At 42.4% G+C, this 24796-nt stretch overlaps 1 protein-coding gene and 1 long non-coding RNA gene across 3 annotated transcripts; one reads left to right on the top strand and one right to left on the bottom strand.

Annotated features, from left to right (window-relative positions):
* The first annotated feature begins 21 nt into the window (after positions 1-21).
* On the top strand, positions 22-20236 carry LOC107651909 (uncharacterized). The gene is made up of 4 exons (XR_001629230.2): positions 22-150; positions 2028-2063; positions 10139-10513; positions 16557-20236. It is a non-coding gene; the product is annotated as an uncharacterized LOC107651909 (long non-coding RNA).
* AP1M2 (adaptor related protein complex 1 subunit mu 2) lies at positions 614-10477 on the bottom strand. Of its 2 annotated transcripts, none has more exons than XM_056822755.1 (12): positions 10369-10477; positions 9752-9908; positions 8881-8948; positions 8637-8767; positions 6949-7096; positions 6578-6704; positions 5545-5693; positions 5365-5436; positions 4092-4250; positions 3497-3622; positions 1472-1547; positions 614-1282 (listed from the first exon to the last, which is right to left on the bottom strand). In XM_056822755.1, exons 1-12 carry the CDS (start codon positions 10408-10410, stop codon positions 1260-1262), a joined length of 1278 nt encoding a protein of 425 aa, XP_056678733.1. In that variant the 5' UTR covers positions 10411-10477; the 3' UTR covers positions 614-1259. The 2 variants fall into 2 exon arrangements, with proteins under 2 accessions (XP_056678733.1, XP_056678734.1); XM_056822756.1 differs by having other exon boundaries at positions 5545-5687.
* Positions 20237-24796: the final 4560 nt, after the last annotated feature.

Raw genomic sequence — 24796 nt, 5'->3', positions numbered from 1 at the left:
CAAGCAGAGGCCGCAGCGTCATTTCTGATTGGTCGGTAGGCGACGACCGGCAGGGCACCGGTAACGGCGGGGTTTTCAGTTCAAATGTCTGTGGCAGGCGGGAAAGAGGCGCCCAGAATAACTGACCGAGGGAACAAGAGCCGGGTCAAGGTCAGAGCCGGTCCGCTTCCCGCCCTGGGAATTGTTCAATGCCCGGGACCCAGACTTCTAGGAGCATTACCCCTCAATCTAAAACAGATGGAACCAGGACTGTACCCCTTCCCCAGCCCCCCACTATCCTCGAATTCAGGACCTTTTCCCAATTCTGCTCCCTGTAGAAAGATGGTGACGCAGGACCCTTCCTCCTGCCCCAACAATATCCACGATAAAGATCCAGCCACTCACCCTCACATACAATGCCACTAGAACACAGAACTCCTCCCCCGAAGATCCTTACACTATTATAGGCCCTCAACTCAGGACCATCCTCACCCCAATAGACCCAAGTTCTATCAGGGATTATGGCATCCTTGCTTTCTCTTCTCAGATCATCCCCAGGACCCTGCCACCCTCTTTCCCTCCCTCCCCTCTCTTCAATGATAAAGCAAAATCGGACGACTCAGTAGTAGATTAGTCAGGTCTCAACTTTCTTTAATCTTAAATCCTAAAACTAGAAGGAGGGGAAACAGAAGCTCAGGCAAGGCATGGCTGAACCTACTCTCAGAATACAGAAGGGTGGAAGATGCAAGGGGACCAAGGCAAAGCTGACTTTTCTGACAAGGCACTGAGGCAGTGGGAGGAGAGGGTGGGAGCAAATCAATTCCCCCATCTTGGACTTCATATAAAAATAGGAAGGAAAGACCTCTAGGCAGATCCTTGTCCCAGTAAGGGAAAATTCCACCTGAGATAGTCAGGAGAAGGGGCTCCAGGTACTTAAGTTTGCTTCCAGGCTCAGGCCCCCACATCAGGAGTGAGGACGATGAAGGGGCTGAGACTCACAGACTGTGGCCATGAATGCCCACCCCATTCCCCCAAATACAGACAAGGCAGACTTTATAAACAGGGACCATGGTTGCCCCTCAAACATGTAAAGGCAAAAGCTGCCCCCTAAACACAAAAACAGGGTTGCCTCCTATTCACAGACACAAATGAGATGCTTCTCAAACACATAAGAACAGGGGCCATTCATTCTCACAAACATATACACTTGAAAAATCTTTGAGTGAGAGGGTCCACAGGCTAAGGTGCTGGCCTCCACTGCTCCAACATCTACTTCTTTTCTAGCTGGTACGAAGTTGATAATCTACAAAGCAAGTGGACAACTGCCTTAGAATGGAGATTAGGAGTAAGGGGGGGGGGAGATAGCTCCTTTCCTCCCTCTGAGCTCCCTCTTCCTGCCCTCCCCCCAATACCCTTAGTCTATGAAGACAGGGAAAATAGTATTGGGCTCCAGGGAGAGAAGCCTAGACCTACCCTCCTAGTACCCTCTTACCCCCACTCTGGGTGATATATCGAACCCAAGGAAGAGCTTGGTACCCACTCTTCTCAATGATCTTCATGTACCGGACCTAGAAGATACCCCGAAAAATTGTTTCAGTTGGCATAGCTATTTCTCCAGCCACAATCTACCCAATCACACGTGGATTCCTGCCTCCATTATTTCCCCTCCAATCTATGGCCAGAATAATCTTTCACATAAATCCATCCAGTCATCCTTTTGCTCCAAAATTTTTAGTTGCATCCTCTTCCTTACTGATCAACTCCAAACTCCTTTGTTTGATTGGTAATACCTTCAGCAATCTGATACCACTCTCCCTCTAGTTCAGGTGTCCCTCATCTCATTCCATCCATTCTATATTTGAGCCAAAGTAGACCATACTCTGCCTCCTGACAACAAATTGTGCCTACTTCCTTGCCTTTATTCACAATGTTCTCTGTGCCTATTAAATTTCTACCCATTTTGTAATTCCCAGCTCAATGACCAACTCTACCAGGAAATTTTCCTTGATCTCCTTGTTCAATTTTTTCTTTCTCCCACAAAATCACAGAATAAAAGAGCTGGAAGAGAGAGACCAAGTCCAGAGGTTGGTAATTTGAGGTCCATAAGCTTTTTAAAAATAATTGTTTAATAATGATTTTAATAGAACTTTTTCCTTTGTCAGCTAGGTGGCACCATAGTGCACAGAGCACTGGGCCTGGAGTCCCTAGTTCAAATTCAGTCTTATACACTTCTTAGTTGTGTGATCCTGAGCAAGTCACTTAAGACTTCATTAGCCTTAGTTTTCTCATCTATCAAACTGGGATAATACTAGCACCTGGCTCCCAAAGCTGTTGTGTAGATCAAATGAGATAATATTTGTTAAGCACTTTGCAAATGCTTAGGAGCTATAAAAATACTATTATTTTTATTCCTATGGATTTATTTTTATTCATTGTATTTTTTTTTTTACTTTTTAAAAACCTTTAACTGAAGGGGTAAAAAAAACAACAAAAACCTTACCTTCTGTCTTCGTATTAATTCTAAAACTGAAGAGTGTTGGGGGCTAGCAATCAGGTTTAAGTGATTTACTAAGGGTTACACAGCTAGGAAGTATCTGAAGCCAAATTTGAACCCAGGTCCTCCTGACTCCAGTCCTGGTGCTCTATCCACTGTGCTACCTAGCTGCTCCAATTTTATGAATTTTAAAACATTATCATTAAAAGAGGTCAATAAACTTCATCAGATTGAGTAGAAGGTCCATCACACACACAGGGTTAAGAACCCCTGATCCAAACTCTTCATTTCATAAATGAAGTAACTGAAGTCCAGAAATAAGTGATATAAGCAAAGTCACATGTAGCTAGTAAGACATAGAGTCAAGACTAGAACCAGGGCCCAGTGGTCCTTCCAGTATCCTGTACTCATATAGTACTCTTTGTACCTCTCAGTGCACTTAAAACCAGTAATAACTCTTGTCTGACTCCTCATGACAGCATTCAGGGTTTTCTTGGCAAAGATACTGGACTTTGGTTTGATCTTTCCTTCTCTAGCCCATTTTACAGATGAGGAAACTGAGGCAAACAGGGTGAAGTGACTTGCCCAGGATCACAGAGTTAAGTGTCTGAGGCCAGATTTCAACTTGAGGAGATGAATCTTCCTGATTCCAGTCAAGATGATCTATTGTTAAGGTTAAATTTAGGGTTGAGACTGAATGTAATAATTATAGGTCGCCAAGGATTTTAATTTCGAAAATCCTAAAATGAAACAATCTAAAAATCACACCATCCACTTTACCACCTAGTATCCCCTAGTAATACTGAATGTCAGAATTATTTGTGTTTTATTCCCCTAATAGAGTGGAAGCAGAGTGAAAACAGGGATTGACATTTTATAACCTCCCCCACCCCTCGGCCCATCTTAGTACCTAGTATAGTGTGATTTTGTGTGTGTGGAATGAATGAATGAGGGGAACCTGGTAAAGTCACTACCCAGGGAGCATATTTCCCTCTTCCCCTTCCCCAGATTTCCCCCTTTTACCTGGATCCCAGAGACAGTAAAATAAGGAATCTCAAATTTGACAGAGATAGGAGGCCGGCCCTCCACTTCCTCTTTCTCAACGCTGGGCAAGCCAAAGTGTGCTCTCATTAGGTATTCCTTTCCTCCCTGCAAGGTCAGATGGATGGTGAGGAAGGTAGATAAGCAAACAGGCAGAAGGAATGGGCAGATTGGGCCCTCGGTTATCTCTCCTTGGACACTGGCTAGAACATAGAATTTAGCACTGAACCAGACCCCAAGAGAGCTTTCAATCTATTCCCTTCATTGGAGGAAGGTGAAAATGGCCCCAGAGTGTGTATGGGGGCTTGCTCAGGGTCACACAGAAAGGTGCAGAGGTGGGATTTCTACCCATGTTCTCGCCTGACCCCAAATCCTGAATTCTTGTCACTTTGCTTGGCTGAATGAGCCCCAGGAGGTTCATTTCAAATATGCTCATATCTCTACCCTCCTTAGGATCCAGCCCCTTCCCACTGCTCCAACCTAACCAAGCAGGCCCCTTCTGTTGTTCTCTGGACCCCTGCTTCACCCCTCCCACTGCCCCTTGATCCCACCCACCACCTGTTCCTCCATCTCTCACCGGAAAGGACTTGATGTTCCAGATAACCACATTTTTCTCAGGCAGGTACTTGGCGCTGCCCACACTGGTTTTGAATCGGGGGGAATCTGCATCACTGGGCACTGGGACTGCGATCTCCACACTGTTGGCCACTGACTGCTTCTTAAACTGGCCTTTAGCCTGGCAGATGTGGAGAGAGAAGCCAAGACTCATCAGACTTGGATGTTCCCCTTTATTTCTACATTCTTTTTCTATGCTGATCATCTCTCCCACCATCCCAGCCCCACTACCCCATCTCTACTCACTCTACTACTCCAGCCTAACTAGAATTTATAAAGTTCCTTAAGGTTTGCAAAGCCCTATACAGGAATGATCTTACTAGATTACCCCTGCCTTTGCAACTTTGCTTCCTGCCTCTCTCAGCCCTGCAAGCCAAACTCAAGTTGTCCTTCAGGATCTAGCTCAATCCCAACACTCTCCATGGAACCTCCTCTTACAAAATCTCAGGATTGGAAGAGAACTCTAAGCATGAATCTCCTGTATGACTTCCTTAATAAGTGAACTCCCCATGTGAAGACCTCTTATAATGAGGAATCTGCTACCTCTTTAGAGCCCCATTCTGCTTTTGGACAGCTCTCATTGCAAGAGATTTTCCTCATATGGAGCTCCAGCCTGATTCATTGCAATATCCATTCATTTTCTTCATACTGCTCTCAAAGATGGAGCAGAGCACGTCAATCCTTCTTTCCCTAGATAGCTCTTCAGATACTTGGAGATAACTATTTTTTTGTTCTCTCCCATCCTCTGTGTCTCATCTTCCCGAAATGAATATCCTCTAGTTCCTGTATGATATCTCCAGCCCCCTCACTATCCAGGTTAAACTCTTCTGGATTTGCTCTATTTTTGTATTTCATAAAATCCATTTACTTCTGATTGTCACAAGCTTCAGATGTGGCCTGAACAGAGCAGAGGAGAATGGGAGTAAACACCTCTCACATCTGGAACGTTTTTGAATATAGCTTAATTTGGCTTCACCTTTTCTGACCTGCCATGACACATGGTCAACTCAATAAGCTGTAGTTCACTAATGTGTCTATCTTTTTCACAACCCTAAGCATTCTCCCACCTGTTGATTTTTTTGGGCCACTTGCAGGATTTTGCATTGATTCCTGGTCCATTTCATCTGATCACATACAACCTATCATACCCTGGAGAGCTCTTTATGAATCACATTCCACCAAAAACTTTAGTTAGGGATAGAAGATGGGCAGGGAAATTCCCAAGTCCTACTTACCTTAACCATAATTTCTACCCGACTGTGTGAGAACTTTTCAATGACAGACTCAATCCATATCAGTGGTTTTACCTGTAGGGAGAAAATTTGCCAGAGGTTCAACCACAAGATATAGGATCAGGTAGCACCCCCAAAAACATTAGGACTAGGACCAGAGCCTGTATCAATAGGGAGATTCACCTGGGTATTGAGCCGATAGGACATAAGTTCAAAGTCACCATCAGGTGGGATGAAGGAGATGGTTCGATCATTGTCAAATCTAGAGAGTCGTACACACTGATGGAACTTAACATCTTCCAATTCAACAGACTTGTTTTTATTGCCTGAAACTCAGAGAAGAGAGAACTATTGTTTTAATTGGAATATACTATCTGGACCTGGTCCTAACTAGACCTAGGATTTAGTCAGGTAGATCTCTAGTCTGATTCAAGTGAACTTGGACAAGTCACTTTACTTATCAGAGCCCGTCTGTAAAATGAGGGAGTTGGACTAGATAAGCGTTTCTTAACCTTTATCATGTCATGGACCTCTTTGGCAGTCTGGGGAAGGCTATGAACTCTTCAAAATAATGTTTTTAAATGTATAAAACAAAACACATAGGTCTACAAGGAGATCAATTATAGTATAACAATATTAACTTTATTATTATTAAAAATGTTTAAAACAGATATATAGACCCCAACTTAAGAATTCCTGAACTAGATGATCTAAGGTTCCAGCTTCACTTTCAATGATGCAATAAACTGAGAGATTCTGTAGTCTAAGTTCTTTACAGATGAAAAATAGAAATTTTTTCAGAAAAAAAAATGACTTACCTAAGTTCACATGACTAGTAGAAGACCTAGGACTTACTTAGGTAGACCTAATCTCTCTACCACATCACTTTGATTCCTTCACTCCCCTCCATCACTCTAATACCCCATATCATCCCCAAAGCTGATATTCCCTGCCAAAGCATCCCAACATTCTATGGGGTCACCCCTCTAAGGTTATTGACACCCAAATTCTCACAGTACCTCCAAATCGGACCACTTCATTTCTTCCAACCCCATTTTCTGGACCTCTCAAACCATGGTAGCCATTTTGGTGAAAATCTTTGGCTGGTAGAGGGCTGCTGAAGGGATGTCTATGATTCCTCTCTCAATCTCCCCACCCCCAGCCCTCCAAAGACTGGCTTAATCCCCAGGGAGGACCCCAGACCCCAGAAACTTACGGCCAGTGAGTTCAAAAAGTACCCGGTCATTGAGTCCCAATCTCAGCTCTGGCATGCCAGACAAGAACACCTTCAGTTTAATGGTGCCCACAATCTCACTCAGCAGCACACTCCCATTGGCATTGACCTGAACCAATGTGGGATTAGGTATCAGCTGGATATAGCAGAGGGTGGGAGGGGGTGAGGGCAGATCCAAATTCTCCCAGTTCCTTTCCCTTAACAGCAATTGCCGCAGAGTTTAGTATCACTTTGCCCCCCACCTTTCCACCCACTAGCAATTCTTGACCCCTAGGAAATTTTGGGCTCTGATTGGTGGTCATTCTAATTCCCATTGCTCCTACCCCCCCCATAATAGTCTCCCAGGGGCTTACCAGTAGGTTGACAGACTCAATAACATCAATGAAAACCTCATTCTTCTTATATTTGATACCCTCTGAACGCCAAGACACAGCATTGGTAACTGTTGGGGGCACCCGGGACTTGCCTGTCTCTAATTTGTTGCCCTGCTGGGTGATATACCTGAAGGAAGAAAGGGGAAGGGTTCATGATCTTACCTCCCTTCTTTCTACCTTCCATCTGAAAAGGCCTCCATTGGCCAAACCCTCCCGGGATAAGAATTAACATGAAAAGAAGTAATATCATTGAATCATAGATTTAGAGCTAGAAGGGATCTTAATTGTTATCTAGTCCAACCCCATCATTTTATTGATGAGGAAACTAAGGCCCAAAGGGGTTAAGTGCATTGTATCCCCAGCACCTAGGACAGTGCTTGACAAATAAAATAATAGTAACTAGCATTTACTGTGGCATTTTAAAGTTTGTAAAGCATTTTACAAATACCTCATTTGATCTTCCCAATAATCCTGGGAGGTAGGTGTTATTAATATCACCATTTTATAGATAAAGAAACTGAGGTAGAAATGGTGACTTGCCCAGGGTCACACGGCTAAGTATCTGGGGCTAGATTTGAACTCAAATCTTCCTGACTCCAGAACCTGCACTCTATTCACTATGCTACCTAGCAACTGACTTATAGTGGGCATTTAATACTTAGTGATTACTTGCTCAGTCATAGATGTACCAAATAGTAGAGCTGGTATTTGAAGGACTCAGACTCTAAACTCAATATTTTAAAATTTCTCTATCATACCACATCCCAGGATTATGAGTACTTTACAGTATAAAGTAGATTTTTTTTCCCCCATACTAACCTTGTGGGAGGTGGGTAGTAAAAATTTTATTAGCCCCATTTTGAAGATGAATCAACAATCTCAGAGAAAGGCAATGATTCACTCAAGGTCAAATGGCTGACAAAATACAATAAAGTGAAAACGCAAATGCAGGCCCATTGATTCCAACATCAAGGTGTTTGATCCCATTAAGTTGCCTCTCTATTTCCCAGGGTATAGGATCATAGATTTAGGGTTCAAAGGGATCTTAGCAATCATTCCATTTTAGAGGTGAGGAAACCAAAGCTCAGTGAGGTTAAATAAACCCTTGCTCAAATTCACCCAGAGAGTAGGCAATAAAGCCGGAAACACCTCTCTGGGCCTCAATTTCTCTATATGCAAAATGAGAAATGAGGAGAAAATTATGAATTCTAAGGCCCTTCCAGTTTTGGTGTGTCTTAGCTCTAGGCTTAGCCTCCTTTGTGCTGGAAGAAAGATCAAGGGCTTGGGTTCAAGTTTGACCTCAGATACTTCCTAGCTGTGTGACACTGGGCAAGTCACTTGACCCCCATTGCCTAGCCCTTACCACTCTTCTGCCTTGGAACCAATACCTGGTATTGATTCTAAGACAGAAGATAAAGATTTAAAAAGAAAAAGAGTTGATACTAAGACGGAAGGTAGGGGTTGAGAAAGAAAGGAAGAAAAAAGAAACAGAAGGAAAAAGAAAGGAAAAAAAGGGAAGAAAGAGTAGAAACAAAACAAGTTAGGAACTGGGGTGTAGAGGGATCCTGTGATCTTTCTCCAGAGTCCTGGGGAAATAACAATTGTATGTGGAACCCCTAGGACCTGATGGACCCTGGGGATGCTGTCCCCACCCCAGTCTCACTTACTCTTGGAGAATTTTGCTGTCTGTGGTTTGTGGAAAGCCAAAATCCATGAGCTCATCCAATAGCTCGTAGACAATGACGAAATTGTCCCGGATGCTCTCTTCTTCTAGCTCCTTAAAATACTCAGAGAATACCTAGTGAGTAAGGGAAGCAGATGGCATTGGGAGAGAGTGGAATGATCAGTACCCTTCCTCCTGATACACCTATCAGGAAGTCAGGGGCTAGAAAACAGAGCTGGGGCTCTCACCTCAACAGCCTTGTAGAGAAAGGAGTACACCAGAGAGGCATTGGCATTCTTGAGGGTGGTGGCCACCACTGTTACCAATCTGGAGTCAAGGAAAAGGCACTAATATGGTGGGGTGGGGAAGTGAAAGAGAAAAACAGCCCTTCTACCCCACTTTCTACATGCTAATCTGCAGCCCTCCCAGTATTCTCCTGGATATCCCCACCCACACTGCTTTGCCCCCCAGCTATGGAGTCCCTGCCATAGATCACAGTCAATGTTAGCCCTTGACTTGCCCTGTGACATGGGGTACTTGACTCTTTGGATCCCCATTTATTTCCCTCACAGTTCCAGCCCACTGGGGACAGGTGAAGAAAAGTCCATTCAGGCTCATGTTTGGGGGGAGTGTATCTTAGTGGAAAAAGCACTGGGGATTGGAAGTAATCAGAGGGCTTGGGTCTGAATAATCTGCAGCTGACTACAGTGGCAACTCTCCTGGAGCAGGAAAGCTTCTCTGGGAAACTGAGGGGATTGACTAGACAATCTCAAAGGTTCCTTCTATTCTAAATCCTCAGATACTTCCTAGCTGTGTAACTCTGGGCAAGTCACTTAACCCTGACTGCCTAACCCTTACTGTGCTTTTGTCTTTGAAACTGATACTGAGACAGAAGGCAAGAGTTGTTTTTGTTTTCAGTTTTTTTTTTGGGGGGGGGGGCGGTGTTCTGAAGACACCAGGTCAATTGTTCTAGGTCTGGGCTAAAAAGTCAGAAGTCAGGAAGGCTGGGCAGACAAGGAGCCGATGGAACCAGGCCAAAGTGGCTGTGGGTAAGGCTTTAGAAGCCAGGGGCAGCTCCACTTCCCTCTCCCCGCAAGGGCCTGGTAGGAGGAAGGATGCAGTAAAGGTTGCTATATTTGATCCACAGGAAGTGCACCCTGCCATGGGTCAGCAGTGGGGTCAGGGCTCCCTCTTCTTCCTTCTGCATCAGCAGGGGCATGAAGTGGTCAATCTCGGTCATGCTCACATCCCCCTTGTAGTTCCGGCAGATCAGGGGCTGCAGGGGGAGAGAAATCGGGTGGTGAGGTTCCTCCCCAATCCTAGCCCCACCCCCTTCTCCAGTGCAGGTTCTGCACTTTCGCCCCAACCTGGGGAGCCGGACTCGGACTCCCTGGTCACCTGGGTTGAGGGGAGGGGGAAGGAGGGGCCCTCTCTAGGGAAAAGGGCCGGAGTGAGGAAGGGCCCCCTCACAGAGATGTCTCTTTTCTTCTTTCCTCTTTCTTTCAGGTGAGCCTGTTCAACTGCTGGGCATCTGGAACAACGATGGGACCGGAGGACATCAAGGATCTTTCCTCCAGCCAGATGAAGGGCCTCTGGGCCCCGCAGGGAGTTCTGGCTCCTAGCTCAGGGCCTAGAGCCCAGCAGAAGTGAACCTGCCTGGGGGCTGTCTCCTCCCCCCGCCCCCACCCGCCAAGGATTCTCCCACACCAACACCTGGGAAAGCAGCCCTTTCTCACCTTCCCCTTCATGTCCAGAATGAAGACCGCAGAGGCAGACATGGCGGGAGCTGGGTCTGGGAAGAGCAGGGGCCTTCCTTGGGGCACAGGGAAGGAGACCTTCGGCGCTTCCTCCTTCCTGCAAAAGCAGCGTCACCTCATCCAGGTAGGCGCCCTGGTCCAGGTGAGTGGCTCTTAAAGGGGAGGTGACCCAGGTGAGCACCTTCCTCTGCCGACAGAAATACTACTCCTGCCGGGGCGGGGTTAGGGAGGGAACCCACGGTTAAAGGATTTAGAGCGGGAAGGGATTTCCAACTTTTTCCTTCTCTACCAGGGAACAGAAATTCTGAGAGCAGGAAGTGACCCTTCCCAGGGCACTCAGTAGCCGAGCTGGCCTTGGAACTCTGGGCTGCTCGGATTCTGACAAATACATTCCAAGTAGCAATTATTGCCCTCCCCTCCCCACCAAAAAAAAAAAGGGGGAAAGGATATAAGAGAAATAAATGTCCTCCGGGAAAAGCTGCTGGTGCTAGGATCAAGATCTGGACAGACACTTTGCCTCCTAGGAGAAAGAGAGAAGGAAAGCATGTTGGGTGGATGTCCTCAGGTGAACTTAGGGAGAAGATGTGGGTGAGAACAGGTCAGAATGGGCAGGCATGAATGGACTAGGATGGCATCCTGGGAGAAAACATCCACATAGGGATAACATGGATCCATTGGAGTTTGGGATCATGTCCAAGCCTACTTCCAGGTTTCACTTCCCAAAAACTAAGGAGAATCCCTCTTCTCTTCCCCACCCCAAGGCCCTTACTGTCTTTTATTTCTTTGAGATCCTCATTGAGACCCAGAATGCATAGCCTGACTCATGGGGGGGGGGGGGTTTGGGGGGTGGTGTCCGGGAAGTATGAGTCCTATGTTAGTAGAAATCCCTTTGAAGAGACTATGTCCTAGGTCTTTCCATTTCTGGGTCCCCCTGGTTCAAGGTAACAAATTGAGTTGTCCAGCGTAAACTAGGATTTGGGCTTCCTCTGGGAGTGTGCTGGACAGTCCATAGAAAGGAAGGGGTCACAGCCCTCTGTTCAATAAGACCTATCCCTCCTCAGTAGCTAGATTTCTCACCTGGACTTCTAGGGGTTGAGTAATCATACACCCAGATCTCCTGTGTGTGTGTGTGTGTGTGTGTGTGTGAATTTTTACTGCTATTTTAACATTTCCCACCACCTTTATTTCTTTTCCCCTTTTCACATTTTAAATTATTTATTACAAACAACATAATATGTCAATATAATTAAACATACTTTGCAATTATTCATAAGGAAATTTTGTATGGGGAAGGATATCTGGAGATTTCTATAATTCTATGCATTGACAGCAGAAAATTGTTTCTGGAAAGTAGATATTTTTCAAAAGTTTTAGGTCAATAATTTTTTTAAACCCTTACCTTTTACCTTAGAATCAATATTGGGTATTGGTACTAAGGCAGAAGAGTAGTAAGGGCAAGGCAAGACTTGCCCAGGGTCACACAGCTAGGAAGTATCTGAGGTCAAATTTGAACCCAGGACCTATCTCTAGGCCTGGCTTTCAATCCACTGAGCTACCTAGCTGCCCCCTCAATAATTTTTTAAAAATGTCTTATTGATGTTTCCCTTTTTCCGAATCTGTGACTGCCTACCAACTCCCCTCCCCTAAGAAGAAGCTTTCCTTCATAACAAATATATAGTCAAATATCCAACAAAATATGGCAAGATACAGACCATGCTTAAGAATGCACATTTGGGTGTAATCCTGGGCAAGTCACTTAACCCCAGTGCCTAGCCCTTACCATTCTTCTGCCTTGGAACCAATACATAGTATTAATTCTAAGGTAGAAGGTAGGGGTTTAAAAAGGGGGAAGAATGAATGCACATTTAGTTCCTTTGTCTGGTCTAATACTTTCCATTTTTTCTGTTCTTTGAACCCCTTTCAACAACAACAAAATGTATTGTGAACCCTCAGGGCAATTTAATAAACTATTCATAATATTATGATTTAGGCATCTCTAAAGAATTTTTAGTGTGAACCCCCTTGGAAGAGTGGTAGAAGGGAATAAGTATTTTTTAAGTATCTATTATTAAGTATCTATTATCTAAGTATCTATTATGTGAGGCAGCTAGGCGGTCAGTAGATAATCAGGCCTGGAGTTGAGAGAACCTGGCCTCACATACTTCCTGGCTGTATAACCCTGGGCAAGTCATTTAACCCAATTGTCTAGGACTTATCTCTCTTAGGCCTTGGAACCAATACTTAGTATCTATTCTAAGACCGAAGGTAAGGACTAAAACAATTAAAAAAAAAACCCTATTATGTGCCAGATAGGATAGCATCTTGGACAGCTAGATGGCACAGTGGATAGAGTGTCAAACCTGGATGGAAGACCTAAGTTCAAATCCAGCCTTAGACACTAACTAGCCATGTGACTCTGAGCAAATCGATGAACCCTGGTTGCCTCAGTTTCCTCATATGTAAAATGAGCTGTAGAAAAAAATAGCTAACCACTTTAGTATCTTTGCTATGAAAATCCAAATGGGGTCATGTAGAGTCAGATATAGCTAAAAATGACCAAGCAACAATTATGTGCCACTGTGCTAAGCGCTTTAACAAATATTCTCTTTTAATCCTCACAATAAGCCTTGGAGGTAAGTGCTATTATAATCCTCATTTTACAGTTGGGGAAACTGAGACAGAAGTTAAATTACTTGCCCAAAGTCCCATTTCACAGTCAGTAAGTTCCTGAGGTCAGATTTGAATCAGGACATTCCAGACCCAGAACTCTATCCAGTATCTGGCTGGCTTCCCTTGGACTATTCTTTCAAATCCTCAAGAGTATTTAGAGCCATTACGTGGAAACTAGTGCTCTATTCCATCAGCTGTCAGCTCCAAGAAGAAAGACATGCTTAATCATTCGCCTCCTGAAGTTATGTTAGGTCTCTGCTTCGTTCTCAGTTCTGGGTTCTTTCAGAGATATTTCCCTTCACTGCCTTATGGTCACAGAATAAATTGTTCTCCTGATTCTGTATGCTTTGTACCAGTTCTCTAAATTTCTCTGAATTTATCCTCTACCTTCCTTCCTTCCTTCCTTCCTTCCTTCCTTCCTTCCTTCCATCCTTCCTTCCTTCCTTGCTTCCTTCCTTCCTTCCATACTTCCTTCCTTCCTTGCTTCCTTGCTTCCATACTTCCTTCCTCCCATACTTCCTTCCTTCTGTACTTCCTTCTGTCTTAGTATCAGTTCTAAGACAGAAGACGCAGCAGCAAGGCTTAGGCAATTGGGGTTAAGTGACTTGCCTAGGGTCATACAGCTAGGAAGTGTCCAAGACTGATTTGAACCCAGGTCCTCCTAATTTCAGACTTGGTACTCTATCCACTGTGCTACCTAGCTGCTCCCCATTTCATCTTTTTATGGTGCAATCAAATTCTACTGCAATCACCTTCACTTCCTCAAATGTATCCCTCATTCTCTTTTATCCTGAGAGCTAGCTTCTGAATACCACTTTACTGTCCATGTTACTGTGCAGCCTCCACCCCCAATTCTGAGATGAAAGTTTGAGTTTATTGCATTCCCAACCCCCAAACCACCCAGTTTGCTGAAAGAGCTGAGGAGGGTGATTGATGAGGTGTTGACAGTGGATAACTTCTCTGCTGGTGGTAGGGTGAGGAAATTTTGTGGAAGGCCACACAGCGACAGAGTCTCTGGAATTCTCCCAAAAGCAACCAGCAAGGCAACATAAAGAGAAAGACTCCTGGTCTGGGACTCAGGAGTCTCTCTCCTTGGCCCTGAGGTCTTGGGGAAATTACCTCCCTTCTCTGACCCCCAAATCATGGTGTGTTAGCTACCTCACAGGGCCACTGTGAGAAAAGCACTCTGTAAATCTTCATGTGCTACAGGCAGATATTTTGATGGATCCTGATCTCATGGTTGTAGCTGGATCCTTCTATGTAATTCTCCTACATCTTTTCATAAATCCTTCATAGAGGACCTACCCAATGTATTAGTGGCCTTCCTCTGGGACTTTTAATAACATCTGAGTTATATAGGCTTTAGGATTTAAAAAGGACTGACATTTTATTGCATTAGGTCTTTTTTTCCCCCCTAATCTTTACCTTCTATCTTAGTATCAATTCTAAGACAGAAGGGTAGCAAGGGCTGGGTAAATGGGGTTAAGTGACTTGCCCAGGGCACATAGCTAGGAAGTGTCTAAGGCCTCCTTCCTTCCTTTCTTTTCCCCCTCCCCCTCTCTTCTTTTTCTTTTTCTCTTTCTCTCTTTCTTTTTCTCTTTCTCTCTTCCCTCCAGACTCCAGACCTGGCACTCTATCCACTTTGTTACCTAGTGCCACAAACTTCTTTGCTTCTTATATTAGCTTTCTCGGACTATCTCCAAAGTTATAGATTAGTCAATAGTCAAAATATATTAATTAAGTTATCTGCATATTATATACCCAGTTGTCTTTCAGTTGTGTCTGACTCTTTGTGACCCCATTTAAGGGTTTCCTTGGCAAAGATACTAGAGTGGTTTACCATTTCCTTCTCCAGCTCATTTGACAGATGAGGAAACTGAGGCCAACAGAGTTATAGTTAAGTGACTTACTCAGGGTCACCCAGATAGTAAGTGCTTTAGGTCAGATTTGAACTTAGGAAGATGATTCCTCCTAAATCTAGGACTTTTGTCCTGCCACTGGACTTTGATGACTCTGGAAGAGAAAATGAGCCTGAGGACTATTTGTGCAACTGCCTCATGTAAATTCAATTCATGCACAAGTCAAGACATCACCCTTTGATGTCACTGGTCCTCATCAAAAACAAAGGCTGAACAAGGACCTCAAGGAAGTCATGGATAATAAAAAAGTCCCCATATACTCCAAATATATATAGTGGCATCCTGGGGAGGGGGGGGTGGGTGGGATAGAAAACATTTATAGAGCATCTATTATGTGCCAGGCATTGTGCTAAGCCCTTACATTACAAGTATTATCTTACTGAATCCTTACAACAATCCTGTGAGGCAGATGCTAGCTATTATTATCCCCATTTTATAGAAATTGAGGTAAATAAAGTGACTTCTCTAAGGTCTCATAGATAGTAAGGGTTTGAAGCTAGATTTGAGCTTGGGTCTTTCTGATTCAGTGTCTTTGACTCTGTCCTATCCCTCACCCCTACACATTCAATCAATTACATATTTTCAAAATATCTCTTTTGTTAGTCCCCTCCCCAACACTCTTAAGGCCACTAAGACTAATTTAGGGTAGCCCTCCTCCCTCCTCAATTATTCTTGGCTTCTAGCCTATTCTCTCTAATCCATTCTCTGGGATAAATAAATCATTTTCCTAAGCATTACTCTAATAATTTTTTCTTCTCTATTATGTGACTTGCCCAGGATCACACAATAAATTTCTTTCTCTTTTTTTAAAAATTGAAATCTTTACTTTCTGTCTTAGTAATAATTCAAATACAGAAGGAAGAGGGCTAGGCAATCAGGGCTAAGTGATTTGCTCAGGGTCACCCAGCTAGGTAGTGTCTGAGGCCAAGCTTGAACCCAGGATCTTCAGTCTCTAGGCCTGGCATTCTATCCATTAGGCCACCTAGCTGCTCCTCTTTTTTTTAACACTTATTTTTTCTCTCTTTTGTTGTTATTTTTGTTTGTTTATTACAAATTACATGTAATAACAAATTTCCACAAAAGTATTCTGAAGTTATATCATCAAAATTGTCTCCTTCCCTTCCCCCTAGTGGAGCTGGTAAGCAATTCAGTCTGGGTTATACAATCTGGCAAAACACATTTCCATATTACCATATTAGCCCGAATATAGTGCGATGGTTTTTTTCCCCAATATATACCTTTGAAAGTTGCGTTCGCACTATATTTGAGCACTTCCCGCTTTGAAGCCATAAGTTGCATATTGTGTGCCTCAGCATATGTAAAAAGCATGGCTATATCCTGGGGCAGATGGGAAACGCCGACCAAAGGCCTGTTTGTTTTGATATTCTGGCAAATATCACCTTTAATACTAAAGGTGCCAAATCAGTGTTGATTAAAACTACTGGAAATGAGAAAACTGGAATGACAGAGATGCTTGCAGGCATAGCTGATGGGCAAAAACTGACCCTTTACATAATTTTAAGGCATAAAATATTACTTAAGGAAAAGTTACCACCAGGAACAATCTTTCGTGTGCAGGAAAAGGGATGGAAGAATGAAGAACTTGTGTTAGATTGGTTGAATGTGGTCTGGAGTAGGCATCCCGGTGCGTTACTGCATCAGAAAGGAATGCTCATAATCAACGCGACTGAAAATGTGAAGAAGAGAATTGCTGAAATGGGCATGGACTTATAGTTGTTATTCTGGGAGGAATGATTTCACAATCGTAAGTGTTAGATGTAGTCATTAATAAGCCAGCTCTTTGAGGAAAGAATATAATGAGCGGATGTTGGCCAGAAACCATGAATTTACTCCATTGAGAAAAATAAAGAAACCCTTGGTCACTGTATTAGAGAACTGTATCAAAACCACTTGGGACAAAATCTCCACCGAGGCTATTGTGTTTGGATTTTTAAAATGTTGTATATCAAACAGTATGGATGGTAGTGAAGCTGTTGTTTTGTGGGAAGAAGTGATGACTCTAATGATGTTTCCAGTTTGGGAGATAAGAAAATAGAAGAGGAAGGAGAACATGATTAAATATTGGAAGGTAGTTTCTCACAAATAGCTATAAAAGTAATACATAATTAATAAAAGTATTAGCATTAAAACTTCAACTTGTTTTCAGGACCTTGAAAATGCTTGGAATATAATGGGCCTGTATTATTCACAAGTTAAGGGAAAGTTGTAATTTAAAAAGAGAAAATAAAATGGGTATTTCCTCTTTCTGAGTTACTCTTCAAAATCCTTGGGTTGGCACTATATTTGGGGTCATACTATATTTGGGCTAATACAATAAAAATTTTTTAGAAATGGACAATCTTATAAAACCAAAAGCCTAAAACACACATACCCAAATAAACAAGTGATAAATCATATGTTTTCATCTGCATTTCTACTTCCAATAGTTTTTTCTCTGGAGGTGGAAAGCATTCCTTCTCATAAGTTTATCAGAATTGTCTTGGGGAGGCAGCTGTATAGCTCAGTGAATCGAGAGCCAGGCCTAGAGATGGGAGGTCCTGGGTTCAAATCTGGCCTCAGACACTTCCTAGCTGTGTGACCCTGGGCAAGTCACTTAACTCCCATTGCCTAGCCCATATCACTCTTCTGCCTTGGAACCAATACACAGTATTAATTCCAAGATGGAAGGTAAGGGTTTAAAAAAAAAAAAAGAATTGTCTTGCATCATTGCTGAGACTAGCAAAGTCTATCATATTTGATCGTTCCATAATATTTCAGTTACTGTGCATCATTTTCTCCTGGTTCTCTTTATTTCACTCTGCATCAGTTCATGAAGGTCTTTCCAATTCTTTCTGAAATTGTCTTCTTCATCATTCCTTATAGTACTACCATATTCCATCACCATCATATACTACAACTTACTCAGCCATTCCCCAATTGAGGGACATCCCTTTTGTTTCTAATTCTTTGCCACCACAAAAAGAGCAGATATAATTTTTTTTTTGCAAGCAAGTCCTTTCCCATGATTTTTTTTTCCTCTTTGGGATACAGACTTACTAGTGTGTATTACTGGATTAAAGGATATCCTTAAAAAAACCCAACCTGTTCCCTTCCATCTTAGAATCAATACTGGGAATTGGTTCCAAGGCAGAAGAGTGGTAAGGGCTAGGCAATGGGGGTCAAGTGACTTGCCCAGTGTCACACAGCTAAGAAATGTCTGAGGCCAGATTTGAATCTAGGACTTCCTGTCTTCAGGCCTGTCTCTCAATCCACTGGGTCCCCCAACTGCTCCCTGCATTGTTTTGTAGTCTGTAGTTTTATAGCATAATTCTAAGTTTCCCTCCAGAATGATTGGATTGGTTCACAACTCTACCAGCAATGCATTAGTGTCCCAATTTTGCCACATTGCACAGTACATTTCTGAGATGAAATTCAAAACTAACTCTTCCTGTTACCAACTTCTTCACACTATAGCCATGATGCTATGTCATTCCATGGTTTACAATTGCCACTGACCCTCACCCAGACATTACAGTAAGACTTTAACAAATGTTTATTGACTGACTCTTAACCAGATAGATTTTTTGTGTTGGAGAGTAGTTTGAGATCATAATGAGTTATGCATAAGTCTGCAGATGCAATCTTGCCCATTCTTTTCCTATTTCTTTGTGTCCATCTAACTTCATCTACAGTGCCTGTCCAGAGCAGATGCACTGATGGACTTACTCAATGGTTGTCCCATATGGGTGCACTCATCAGTCTAGGTAATATTAGAAATTGTTATAATTAGAATGATCTTGAAAGACTGATTTTGGGGGCTAACAATATAAGTTTATTGATTACATCAGTTTTATTGATTAAACCAACATCAACTGGAGCTGGATCAGACAGTCTAATAAATAGATTTTTAGGAGCTCATTATTCAGTCCCTCCACTGACCATCCCATGACATCTTTAATTGGTGATAACTAATTAAAAAGTGGTCCATCAACCTATCCACTCCTCTCTGTCCCCACAAGCAGACAGGTCACACAGGCCAGAAAAGAACCTACCAAATTCTGTTAAAAAGGAAGGCATTCTTTGAAATTCTCAAGGACTAAGAAAATGCAAAAAGCAACAGACCAAATGGTATCTCTGACCCAGATCCCAGACGTAGGAATACACAGTCTTTCTCCCTAATATATAGGAATTAATACAGTATATGAAAAATAAATTCTCATACAATAAAGTGGGAACAATATTGGTTGGGTAGAAATAGCATATCGGTGAAGGGGAGTTTACATTCAATGACTTTGTTAGTGTAATGTGAATAGGTATAGCCTTGGCTCAGGACAAGTGCCCTAATTCTGGGTCTGTTCTGTTTTTTGGGTTCCAGTCTAGTCATGCTTCATCCAGAACCTAGGGATAAGTAATCATAGGATCATGCATTTAGAGCTGGAAGAGGCTATTTTGATTCAATACTTTCAGTTTTACAGATGGGAAAACTAAGGCCCAAAGAAATTACGTTAATCAGAGCCAAGATCACAGAATAAGTGGCAGAGGCAAGATCCTACCCCAGGTCCTCTGAGTTTAAACACTCTTTCCCCTCATCAAGAGTCATCCCTTGTCTCTCAGGTAGATTATTTCACCTGCTTCTCCCCAGCACAATCTTTCTTCCATATCAAGCCACCTTCCTTTGTTCTTCCCTCCAAGCTCAAGTGAAGAGCCATCCATTCTAAAAAGTCTTCCTAGGGGCAGCTAGGTGGTTCAGTGGATTGAGATCCAGGCCTAGAGATGGGGGGGGGTCTTGGGTCCAAATCTGGCATCAAACACTACCTAACTGTGTGACTGTGAGAAAGTAATTTAATCCCCATTGCCTAATTCTTACTACTCTTTTGCCTTGGAATCAATATACATTATTGATTCTGAGACTGAAGGTAAGGGTTAAAAAAAAAAGACTTCCCAGATTATTTGTAAATGAGGGATGGATTTATGAATTAATCTTTAGAGTCAGAAGGAACCTTAGATATAATTTTTTTCATTTCATTAATATTTTACATAAGTCAATTTTTAATAATTGTTTTCTGCCATTTTGCTATCCATGTTCCCACTCTCCCTTCCTCTCCTCCCCACTCTTTTGATAGCAGGTAATATGATCTGGTTAATGCATATGTGATAATCCAATGCATATTTCTCCATTTGTCCTGTTTTGAAAGAAGACACATATCACTTATATAATAAAAAACTCAAGGAGATAAAGTGAAAATAGTCTCCTTCAATCTGCCTTCCAGACTCCATCAGTTCCTTCTATGGTAGTAGATAGCTTTTTCCATCAAGAGTCTTGGAACTGTCTGTGTCCTTTCGTCACTGATAGCAGTTAATTTATTCCACTTAGATATCATTTAGTCCAGTGCAGAGCCCAGCTCTAAAAATTACTTGAGGGTCAATGAAGCGGGATAAGAAAAATAATTATGGGACTACAGGAGAATCAAACTGATAGATACACAGAAGTCCTCTTGCTGACTAGTGATAAAGTTTAATGATTTGGGATACATACTTTATAGTGGAAATGACGTAGACAAAGGGATTAGGTAAGTCTTTTGCAGGCACAATGGTTAGTAATGATTTACAAGATAGAAACAATGGATGTAGATTACCTCAGTGGTTCTAAACAGAGTTTTCTATAGGTGATAATTCAATATGTCAATGTGTAACAATCTGGTTAAGTTTCTTAGAATTCTTGCACCAGGGATTTCTTGGAAGGACATTTAGTATTTGGGAAGGAATTGGATTAAGTTCTCATGCTGGGGCAGGGGAGAAACTACGCGTCTGACTCTTCTGAACTATGGCTGTGATTTTATTGAGGCCTGCTCTCTCACTATTGGGGACTACATCTCCTTTTTTATATAAGTTTTATAAATGAAGCAAGGTAAGTGATTGTATAGTTTGTATGGATTGTGTAAGGCTAGAAAGCTAAAATCCAATTCTATTTGTCTGGAAATGGAGCTTTTGAGATTTCATTTTTTACTGGGGCTATTTTTCAGAGTATGTCTCAGAAGATGCTGTGTGTGCTGTCCTTAGTGTTTTGTTATAGCCAGACATTTCCCCACAGCTATAGTGTAGATGCTAAGATCTACTCCGGCGTCTTTTTTGGTCTCAAATCAGGTGGTCCAATCCTAGGGTTACTAAGGCCGCCTCCCGGACAAGGTATTTCCTCTGAGCTTTTTGCATAGCCTTAGCTGGATTGTTAGGTTTGCTATGGCTTTTGTTGAGACGCAAGGTCCTTTTGCCTTTATGGCAAGCATCATCTATCACAGCTTAAGAGAGCTACTCTTATTAGGCCTGATTCTGTGTTAGCATCCAATTCTTGGTTCCATAAGCTAAGCAAATATTGGCTTCTCCTTTACTTATAAGTCAAATTTGTTTAATTTCTAAGTGTCCATGCAGAATGCTGCTAAGGATTATGTTCTGTTGTGGGGTAATATACTAGGGTCTGGTATGTATCTTCTTCCTAATCAAATCTGCAATAAGTGTTTGGTGTAAGATGTTTGTGCTAAGTCTTGGTAAGTGTGAATCTATTATGCTGGTAAAATAAGTTTGAGGTTAGATTGAGCTAATAGAAGGGGGAAATACACTTTGAAAACTTACATTTGATACAGAAATAATTATAGCTAATTTTAGAATACAATGTTGTACATCATTATAAGTTACATTTTTCAAGGTAGCTGAACCACTACAATAGTAATAATTGGGCTGGGGTTAATAGTTAAAATTGATCAGTTTTAGAGAGGCTTGCCACTTCCAAGGATTGTTCTGCCATGTGAACTGTTCTTTTGGCTTGTTTCCAAATCATGGGCTTTGGGGACTCGGGTCTTTGGTTCAAATCTAGCCCCAGATACTTCCTAGGCATGTGACCATGGGTGAGGTACTTAACTCCGATTGCCTGGCCTTTACTGCTCTTTTGCCTTGGAACCAATACTTAGTATTGATTCTAAGATTAAGATGGAAGGTAAAGGTTAAAAAAAAAAGAAATGACTTGGAATTGGGAATACCTGAGTTCAAATTCTACCTTAGAAACATAATCTGTATGACCCTGAGCAAATAATTTAATCTCTCTGTGCCTTTGTTTCCTTATCTATAAAATGGGGATAATAATGGTGCCCAATATTATGATGTCCTCTATTACTGCCACTAATATTAGTGCCTCCTAAGGTTGTTGTGAGAATAAAATGAGATAACATATGTAAAATGCCCTATAAATGCTAGCTACGATTATTATATTTAGTCTAAGCTCCTCATCTTCTGTATGAAGGGACTGGAGCAGAAAGAAGGGAAAAGACTTACCAGAGGACACATAGAGAATAACTAGGGCTTCTCTCACTATACTATTCTGTTGGTTTGACTAAAAGTCCTCTCTTCCATTAGAACTAACTAGGTACCTTGATCAGAGATGGAGGAGAGGATCACTACTCTGCCCAAGAATTTGCCAAAACTCCTCCTTCATTTTCATAATAAAGTCCAGCTTTCTTACACTGGTATTCAAAGCCCTATACAATCCAGTCTCAGACTACCTCATATCTTTCTCTACAAAAACTCAATGAGGGTAAATGGAGATGAAAACAGGTTTCTCGATTCCCCTTCAAGGGTTATTTATACTGTATAACAGTTTTCCGTCTTGTCTACCCTTGCTCAACTCTGGATCTAGAGATGAAAAGGATTTTAGAGGTAATCTGGTCCAACCCACTCATTTTACAGAAGGAAAAATGGAGGCCCAAATTAAAGGACTGATTTGCTCCAGGTCACACAGGCAGGAACAGGGTCAGTATTTGAGTCTATGTTTTCTTGCACCAATTCCAGTTGTTTACTTAAACCAGATTGATGTTTGGGGATCAATTGCTTTTAGTTCTGCAGAGGTGAAGGGCAGGAATCTCAGAAGTTCCCATCTTCCCATCTTCATACCCTGATGGCCCAGGGGGTCTGGGTATCCTGAACACCCAGCCCTTCCCCTCTAGATTCCAGTAAACAACCATTAAATTGAACCAAACAAAAGCTCCATCAGGCCCAGGAGTGTGGAATCTGAAACTCATGGTTGGTTTAGTTGAAAAATTCATGAGCTGGACAGTTCTAGGGAGCAGCCAGAGAACAGAGGCTCCCTGTCTGTTCAGAAGCCCCTCCTCTTCTCTCCCCTGGCCTGGCCCTGGCAGGGGTATGGGGTGGTGTTGGTGGGGAAAGACTGCCCAGCTGTCTGCAGCCTCTCCTCCCTAGAGGTAGCTCTATAGCCTAGGGAATTACCCAGAAGTTTTTTTGGGTGGGGGAAGAAAAGAATTTCTTGGCCCCAGGCTGCAGAGTTGTTGTCTGTGGAAGGTGGAATAGCTGAAGCTTTAACAGACCTGGAAAGCAAGGGGACAAGGATAGGGTCCTGGGCTTATTTTCCTGGAGTGCTCTGGGAAAGCCATTTCTCTGCCCTGCCTCAGTTTCTTCTTTTGCCCCCACAGAGAAATAATAATAATTCACATCCGAATAGCATTAGGGTTTACAAAACATTTCTTATTTAACAACCCTGTGAGGTGATAGATATATATATGTATATATATATATATATATATATATATATATATATATATATATATATATGTATGTGTGTGTGTGTGTAATTACCCTTATAGCTTGCTATTGCTTTCTGGAACAAACAACTCAGTTTTGGCACTTAAATCCTTTTTCAAACTGGCTCCAGTCAATCTTTTCAGCTTTACTGCTTATTCTTTAAGCAAGCATGTCTGTGTTCCCAGCAGTCTAGCCTACTTGTTGTCAGGTGTATGCAACAACCCGTTTCTCCTCTCTATGCCTTTGTAGAGGCCAGACACCCTGCCCAGAATTCATTCCTTCCTGACCCACATCATGGAATCAAATACTGATTCCTATGGAGAAATATCCTAACCCCTTACCCCCAAGTTCCTTAGGAACTAACTCCTTCTTGGAAATGATTTTTTATTTATTATTGTTCAGTTCTCTCTGACTCTTTTCAGCCCCATTTTAGGGGAGGTTTTCTCTGCAAAGATACTGGACTGGGTGACCATTTCCTTCTCCAGCTCATTTTACAGATGGGGAAACTAAGGTAAATGGGATTAAGTGACTTGCCTAGGGTCACACAGCCAGTAAGCATCTGAGTATGGATTAGAACTTCAGAAGATGAGTCTTCCTGATTCCAAGCCCAGCACTTTACCCATTGTACCACCTTGATATAAATTCATTTTATGAATATTTTATATATTTCTATGTTTGTATTGTTTCCCACAAGTAAGTTCCTTGAGAGCAGGGACTATTTCACTCTAGTCTTTGTATTTCCATTGTCTTAATACAGTAGAACAGTGCTTGGCACATAGTATGCACTTAATATTTCTTGAAAATGGGGTAGGGCAGCTGTAGTTAGGCTCAGTGGATAGAAAGCCATGCCTGAAGATATAAGGTCTTGGGTTCAAATCTTGCTTCAGACCCTTTTAAGCAGTGTGACCCTGGGCAAAGCACTTGATTCCAATGACCTAGCCCTAACTGCTCTTTTGTCTGAGAACCCTTATTAATTCTTAGACAGAAGATGAAGGTTTAAAATAAAGAAAATGAACTGAATGAGTCAACTCAGGCCCAGGGAGTTCACCTTCCCATAACAGAAAGAGACTGAATTAGAATTAAGGTGATTCCAGACTTGGTGGCTCCTAAACAACACCTGGCCTTTTGGATCTCCTTGAAAAGGATATTCTCCTGGAGAAGATTATATTTTCCTATCTCTATGAATGCCCCTGCTAACAGCTCCTGATTTAGGGGTGGACCAGACCTCAGAGGAG

Source organism: Monodelphis domestica, chromosome 3, assembly GCF_027887165.1.
Source record: "Monodelphis domestica isolate mMonDom1 chromosome 3, mMonDom1.pri, whole genome shotgun sequence".
Lineage (NCBI taxonomy): Eukaryota > Metazoa > Chordata > Mammalia > Didelphimorphia > Didelphidae > Monodelphis > Monodelphis domestica.
Note: the sequence above shows the minus strand (reverse complement) of the source record. Positions and strands in the feature narration are given on the sequence as shown.